The 7,815-nt window shown below is 38.9% G+C and overlaps 1 protein-coding gene across 1 annotated transcript; it reads right to left on the bottom strand.

Moving 5' to 3' along the window:
* Positions 1-5,329: 5,329 nt before the first annotated feature.
* On the bottom strand, positions 5,330-5,848 carry LOC116463771 (large ribosomal subunit protein uL24-like). The gene has a single exon (XM_032147039.3). The coding sequence runs from the start codon at positions 5,816-5,818 to the stop codon at positions 5,459-5,461; it is 360 nt and encodes a 119-aa protein (XP_032002930.1). The 5' UTR covers positions 5,819-5,848; the 3' UTR covers positions 5,330-5,458.
* Between the last annotated feature and the right edge of the window lie 1,967 nt (positions 5,849-7,815).

Genomic DNA, 7,815 nt, shown 5'->3' with positions numbered 1-7,815 from the left:
AGATGGGGTTTCACCGTGGTCTCGATCTCCTGACCTTGTGATCCGCCCACCTGGGCCTCCCAAAGTGCTGGGATTACAAGCGTGAGCCACCGCGCCCGGCCGTGAATCTGCATTTTACATAAGATAAAGATAGTTGAGGAAGCAGTCAAATATGCATTTGTCTGGGGTGGGGAGGGCAGTGATAATTTCTAGTCTTTGTGGTTCCTGTAAAGATGAGCTGTGAATTTACAATATCAGAGTGAGATTCAACAGAACCATCTTTTAGGGTTATTTTATAGGGGGGTATGTATTCTGAATAATTTAGGGGCCCACAAGGAATTTCCATGTGAGCAATTTGAGAGGGAAGCTACCTGAGGAGATATGTGGCCTTTTAAACTTGCAGCTTTCTGTTTGGGAACAAGACAGAAGGCAGTTGTTTTTTTGTTTTTTGTTGTTGTTGTTTTTTGCGTTACACAGTTCCCAACCTTCTTTCCCTTTGTCATAGTGAGTTTGGAGTCCTGAGATTCCGTTTTTCTTTCACACAACTAAATAATAAGGGGAAATGCAATGGACTCTTCTTAATGCGATTTAATGTCTCATGCACAACAAATACGGGTGGATTTTGACTTTTTTCATACCCAAAGTTACAACTTACTGGGCCTATGACACACACGCACACACACACACACACACACATTTATTTTACAAAAACTCAAATCACTCCATTTTTAATGTTTTTTGGAGCAGTTAACCTGATTTGTGTAAAATTAGCAACGCATATTATGTATTTTCCTGTATACAAACCCTTGAGCTATAGCACGGGTTTTAATGTTATAGTATTATATTCTATCACTGTATCATAATTTTTGGATTGTTTTCTATTATTAGAAATACAACCCATCAGGCCGGGTGCAGTGGCTCACTCCTGTAATCCCAGCACTTTGGGAGGTTGAGGTGAGTGGATCACCTGAGGTTGGGAGTTTGCGACCAGCCTGATCAACATGGAGAAACCCCATCTCTACTAGAAATACAAAATTAGCTGGGAGTGGTGGTGCATGCCTGTAATCCCAGCTACTTGGGAGGCTGAGGCAGGAGAATCGCTTGAACTCGGGAGGCGGAGGTTGCAGTGAGATCACGCCATTGCACTCCAGCCTGGGCAACAAGAGCAAAACTTCGTTTCAAAAAAAAAAAAAAAAAAAGAATGAAAAGAAAAGAAATACAACCTATCTTGGCAGATCACCTGAGGTCAGGAGTTCGAGACCGCCTGGCCAAAGTGGTGAAACCCCATCTCTATTAAAAATTAAAAAAAAAAAGAAATTAGCCAGGTGTGGTGGTGGGTGCCTGTAGTCCCAGCTACTCAGGAGGCTGAGGCAGGACAATCGCTTGAACTCAGGAGGTGGAGGTTGCAGTGAGCTGAGATTGTGCCACTGCACTCCAGCCTGGGTGACAGAGTAAGACTCTGTCTCAAAACAAACAAAGAAACAAACAAATAAAACACCTATTGCATTGTTTTTGCAATGGTAAATAGTATTGTTATGGCCAGTCTTTTTTTTTTTTTTTTTTTTGAGATAGAGTTTTGCTCTTGTTGCCCAGTCTGGAGTATGATGGTGCGATCTCAGCTCACTGCAATCTCTGCCTCCTGGGTTCAAGTGATTCTCCTGTCTCAGCCTCCCAAGTAGTTGGGATTACAGACATGCACCACCATGCCCGGCTAATTTTTTGTCTTTTTAGTAGAGATGAGGTTTCACCATGTCGGTCAGGCTGGTCTTGAACTCCTGACCTCAGAAGATTTGCCTGCCTCGGCCTCCCAAAGTGCTGGGATTCCAGGTGTGAACCACCATGCCCCGCCTGCTATGGCCAGTCTTATACATCTTTAAAAACATAATTTTCTTTTTTAAAAAAGATATATTAAAAATTAACTGATACACAATATTTTACATATGTATAAGGTACATGTGATTTTTTTTGTTACATGGATAGACTGTATAATAATAAGCCAGGGCATCTAGGGTATCCATCACCTCATGTGTTTATTGCTTCTATGTATTGGTAATGTTTCAAGTTCTCTTCTGGCTACGTTGAAATATACAACACATGGTGCTAACTGTAATCACTCAATTTTGCTATTGAATATTAGAACTTATAGCTTCTGGCCAGGCATGGTGGCTCACACCTGTAATCCCAACACTTTGGGAGGCCGAGGTAGGCTGATCACTTGGGGTAAGGAGTTTGAGACCAGCCTGGCCAACATGGCGAAACCCTGTCTCTACTGAAAATACAAAAATGAGTCAGGTGTGGCAGTGCCTGCCTGTAGTCCTAGCTACTTGGGAGGCTGAGGCCAGAGGATCACTTGGGTCTGGGAGGCAGAGGTTGCAGTGAGCTGAAATCACTCCACTGCACTCCACAGCCTGGGCGATAGAGTAAGACTCTGTCACACACACACACACACACACACACACACACACACACACACACACACACTTATACCTTCTACCTAACTAAACTTTCTTTATCCCTTTCTGCCCTGACATAACCTCCTCAGTCTCCAGCATCTATCATTTTACTCTCTCTCCCTCGGTGAGATCAACCTTTTTCACTCCCACATATAAGTGAGAACATGTGATGTTTGTCTTTCTGTGTCTGACTTATTTCACTTAACATAATGACCTCCAGTTCCATCTATGTTCATTTTTTATGGCTAAATAGTATTCCATGCTGTATATATACCTCATTTTAGGTTGATTCCATATGTTTGCTATTGTGAATAGTGCTATTGTGAATTGTGGGCACAGGTATACCTTTGGTATTCTGATGTCTTTTCCTTTGGATAAATACCCAATAGTGGAATTGCTTAATCATAAGGTAGTTCTATTTTTAGTTTTTTTTGAGAAACCTCCATACTATTTTCCATAGTGGCAGAACTCACTTACATTCCCACCAATGGTGTATGTGTCCCCTCTTCTCTGCAGCCTTGCCAGCCTGTTATTTTATGCTTTTTAAATTTTTTATTTTTTATAATAGCCTTTCTGACTGATGTGAGAATGCATTTCTTTGATTATTAGTAATGTTGAATATTTTTTTCATATACCTGTTGGCCATTTGTATCTCTTCTTTTGTGAAATGTCTATTCATGTCCTTTGCCCACTTTTTAATGGGATTATTATTATATTTTACTGTTGAGTTAAAAACATCAATTATTTTCTATAGAAAATACTAAAACTGAAATTTCTGGTTCAAAAACATAGGCATACTGCCAAAATTGTTGATGCCCAGTATGACTGACCTCTAGAAAGGTTGCACCTCTATAGTAACTGGGGATGCCATTTGTCCTTTAGGAGACTGATATACAAGAGAAGCTCCATCATATGTATCCTTCCTACTCACTCCTTGTTCACACCAAAAACCTATAAAACACTGTACCTTCTTCAAGGTGTATATGGTGATCAAAGTATTAGATATAGGGCATATCTCTAACCTACTGTGGGAAGAAAAGTGCTTTCATGGGTATCTTGTGTTGGCTCTGGATGCTGGTGAGATGACACCAGTCTGGTTTCAGTAGATGGTTTCAGGAGGTATGAGAATATGCTGGGGTGACCGAGGGCAAGTCTTAGACTACAATGGCAGGCATGGAAAGTGGACACAGCCCCCATTAGATGGTGAAGCCAGAGTGGATATCAGAATGGCCTGGGCCACAGAGATCTCTGGAGCTCTACTTGTCATTCCGTTCCTGATTAATATGAACTGCATTTGAGTGATTTGACTGTAGTTTTGCTAGTTATTATATTATTAGCATGATGAGAATATCTAGTAACTCAGGCAATCATGAGCAGTGCTGATGCAGTTTTGTCTTAGCCAGAATGTTTTCTCCACCTGATGGAATGTGCTTGGCTCGTCTTCCTCTTATGATAAAAAAATTCTGAATAGTATATGACCTCTTTCTTCTTATTTTGCCTATTTCTTCCTACATTTTACTAATCAAACATGGCTTGCTAAAATTATTAAATTTATGGATTACTTCTATTAACACAATATACAGGATGCTTCCAAAGAAATAATTATTCTATATACTCCAGTTTTCCTCTTTTATAGTTTAATTTTAGTCTTTAATTCATTTGGAAATAAATTTGGAGCAACCTTATTTTTTTCTAATTAATAATGTAATTACCATTTATTAAATAATTCCTATTTTTTCCATTGACCTCAAATGCAACTCTATCATAGTCTAAGTTATCTTGAATAACTTGGATAGATTTCTGTATTTTCTCCTTGGTTTCAGTGACGTCCCTGCCCTTTTAATAGTAGTACTATTCTGTTAAAGATATTGTGATAATGCATTATGATGTCTAACAATGAAAGTGGCTCTCAAGGTGCTTCCTTCTGCATGTCAGGGCGGAGGGTGGATAATTTTTTCTACATGTTCTTCAAGATGACCCTTAGCATTGTGGTGTGTTATGAAAAGTGTCCTTTTGATATTTTGCATAGAGCTACTTGACATTTAAAAATCAATTTCGAAAAAGTGATTTCTTTACAATGTTGCATTCTCCTTTTGTTCCCCACCACTCCTGGTAGAAACATAGTTTGCCTCTCAATTTATGTGATTTTAAAAAGTATTTCATTTCATTTTTGTTTTCTTCACTTAAGTCCTGAATATTCTTTCTGAAGCTTATTTTTGCATACTTTATCACTTTCTTTTAATATTTGATACTAGTATTATTGAATGAAAATTGAGTACTTGCTCTGCACCAGGCAGATCACAAACCCCTCACCTACATTATTTTATTTGTTCTTCTGAAGTGCCTTATAATGTGTGTATGATCGTTCTTCTTCTTTTGCAGATAAGGAAACTGAAGCCTGAATTGGTGTCATAATTTGCTCAAGTTCACACAGTGTCTCCTCTTACTTACAACATCAGGGACTCTAAAATTTTAGAGAGCAAAAGAAGCATCTGGGGCTGGTTTAAAATGGTTAAATGGGAGCTTCCTGGGCCTGTGTTCTGAGATTTCTAGTCAGGAAGCCTTGCGTGGAGTCAACATCTTGGGAAACACTGCTCTGGGCTATGAAGTACTGAGTAGTGTCTTTTTCCATTCTGTTTTATTACTGTCTATCGTGATGGAAAATTAATAGACATACAATTGATGCCCGTGTATTTATTTTATATTTTGCCACCATCTAAATCATCACATTAGATACAAACATTTTCATGCTATCCTTCTGGAGTAGTGAGATAAATGATCATAGCCTCTGGCTTATATATCAAAATCTACAAAATTTATGAATGAATCACCTGAATTATTGTAAAATTACTCTTTTTGATGGCATTTGTGTTTTCATGGATGGAGCATTTTCTTTTTTTTTTTTTCTTTGTTTCAAGTTTTAATCAAAGCTTGTATATAGGATTACTTTATTCCTACATCTTCTCAATTGTTTCTTCCTTGTATTTGCCCTTTTCCTTTCCTACTTGGTGAGATTTGGCTTTCCGTTAAAGGATCTTTTTGCGGTCTTTGTCCAGTTTTAGCCTAGTGATAACCACCTTGCTGGGGTGAATGCCAACGTGGACAGTTGTGCCATTAGGCTTTTCCTGCTGCACCCGTTCAATGTAGATAACATATTTCTTCCTGTAAACCTGGACTACTTTGCCAATTTGCTGACCTTTATCGTGTCCTCGTACAACCTGAACTTCATCATCCTTTCGGATGGGCATGGATTGCATGTTGTACTTCTGTCTCAGCTCCTTGGAAAGAGGGGAAGACATAATCTTCCTTTGAATGTGGGAAGGTGCATTGAAATGCCTTTTGCGATTCTTGCTTCGGTCGGAAGTCACAAAGGGATTAAACTTCATTTTGGCCGCTCCCGCTTCGGTGATGGCCGCAAAAGGGAAGAGACGGATGGAGCATTTTCTATCAACTAACTTCCAGAATAGGATTAACAGTAGCAATAGTGAGTGTAGGTATTCACATTGTCAAGTTATTCACTTTTGTTCCTTCTTAATGTTTATCATAGACAAAGGGTGGTAAAGACGTAAATTTTGATATGCTATAGTTATTTTCCTACATAGCAATTGAGATATTATCCATTTTTCTGAACATATTTAGCTTTTCCTAAATATTCTTATATTCTTATAATATTTTAAATATTCTTGAAATTGGATCTTTAAATTTGCTTGATTGCTTAACTTTATGGGCAGTGGTGTTCATAATTTGATAAAATGATTCATAAAGTGCTCAAATAAAAGTTATAAAAATAAAATCATAATCTGAGAGATTGTTTTAAAATGGCACCAAAGGTCTCGCTCTTGAAATTAACTTCCGTAATTTCACACTAAAGTACATGAACTCCCCACACAAAAATTAAGAGCCAAAGATAACATAACTTGTTTTCAGATCTTGGGAAGAATCTCAATACATAAAACCTATTGAGTTGATTTCTACAGGCTTTATATAAAACTGATGGACAGAAGCTTAGTCAGGTTTTGACTTTAAAACAGAATGCCACCTTCAATAAATAGCACTGTCTCAATTAAGAAAGATGATATGAAGAAGGGATATAACTGGGGTTATTGATGAGCTATTTGGAGAAAAATAACTAGTTTGATTTATTTTTGACACTATATACTAAAATATATTTCAGATGGATTTAGAAGTTAAATGCAATTTTAAAAAGCCTAAAGAACTTGAAGACAACTTTAGTAAGCCTTTAGAGATACTAGAAGAAAGAAAAGACTTTTTAAACAAAAAGGAAGAGGTCAAAGTCAAAAAAAGAAAGATTAATTGATCTGGCTATGTACATAAATGGCAAGCCAAAAATTTCAGTAAAGATTGAGAAATAACCATTGGATTTAACCAAATGAAGGTCATTGATGTCATAGGGAAGACCAAAACCTGATTGGAGTGGATTTTGGAGAGAATGGGAGGAAAGAAATTGGAAACAACAAGCATATACTACAGACGGCTCTCTAGGGTGGGTTTGCTAAAAATAGGAGCTGAGAAATAAGTCAGTAGGTGAAGGGCACAGTAACACCAAAAGAAAGGTTCCTATCAATGGGAGAAATAACAAAATTTCTTCTCTCCAGAAGAGAGGGAAAACTTATTGATGGAGGGGTGGAGGGGTGGAGGGGCAGACACACACACACACACACACAGAGAGAGAGAGAGAGACAGAGACAGAGAGAGACAGAGAGACAGAGAGAGAGAGAATGAGATCCAGTGAACAAGTTGAGATACTGGCCTCCAAGCTTCTTGCATAGTAATAGGGAGTAGAAAGAGTGCCTGCGCACACAGATTCAGGGCAAGGGGTTGGGCATAAGTGTGAGAAAGGGAGCTATGGGCATCCTCCCTGGATTACTTCTCCATTCTCGGTGGAATAGAAGTCAGGTGATCAGCTGAGAGGGAGGATGAGAAGGTGTGGGAGGTAGGAGGAGAGAGAAAAGAGAAATAGTCAACTAGATGAGTGGTTTAAGGAAGTTCCCCATTGAGGCTAGTGGTACTGAATTCAAAGGAGACAAATCAGAATGATAATAGGCTTTTCCATCCATGCTCAACAGCCTGGATTCAAGCACAGAAAAGAGGTATCAAAGGTACCAAAGTAATGCTGCAATTAAAATATTTATGCATGCATCAACATGACCCCTCCCCAGCCTCGCAGCCTGCTTCCTCCCATTCTGTCCCATTCCCCATCACAAAGGCCCTGCCTCGGAGCTGTGCATGTTGCTCTGAGGCACAGGAAAGAGGGAGCTTCCTCTGGGGACACAGAAGGGGATGGGTGGGGATTTGCACAAGGTAAAAATCTTGTCCCTGTCACAAATAAAATAATTTTAAAAACCCCCAAAGTGGCAGAAGG

Source organism: Hylobates moloch, unplaced genomic scaffold, assembly GCF_009828535.3.
Source record: "Hylobates moloch isolate HMO894 unplaced genomic scaffold, HMol_V3 SCAFFOLD_61, whole genome shotgun sequence".
NCBI lineage: Eukaryota > Metazoa > Chordata > Mammalia > Primates > Hylobatidae > Hylobates > Hylobates moloch.
The sequence above is the reverse complement of the archived record's forward strand: the minus strand, read 5'-3'. Positions and strand labels throughout refer to the sequence as shown.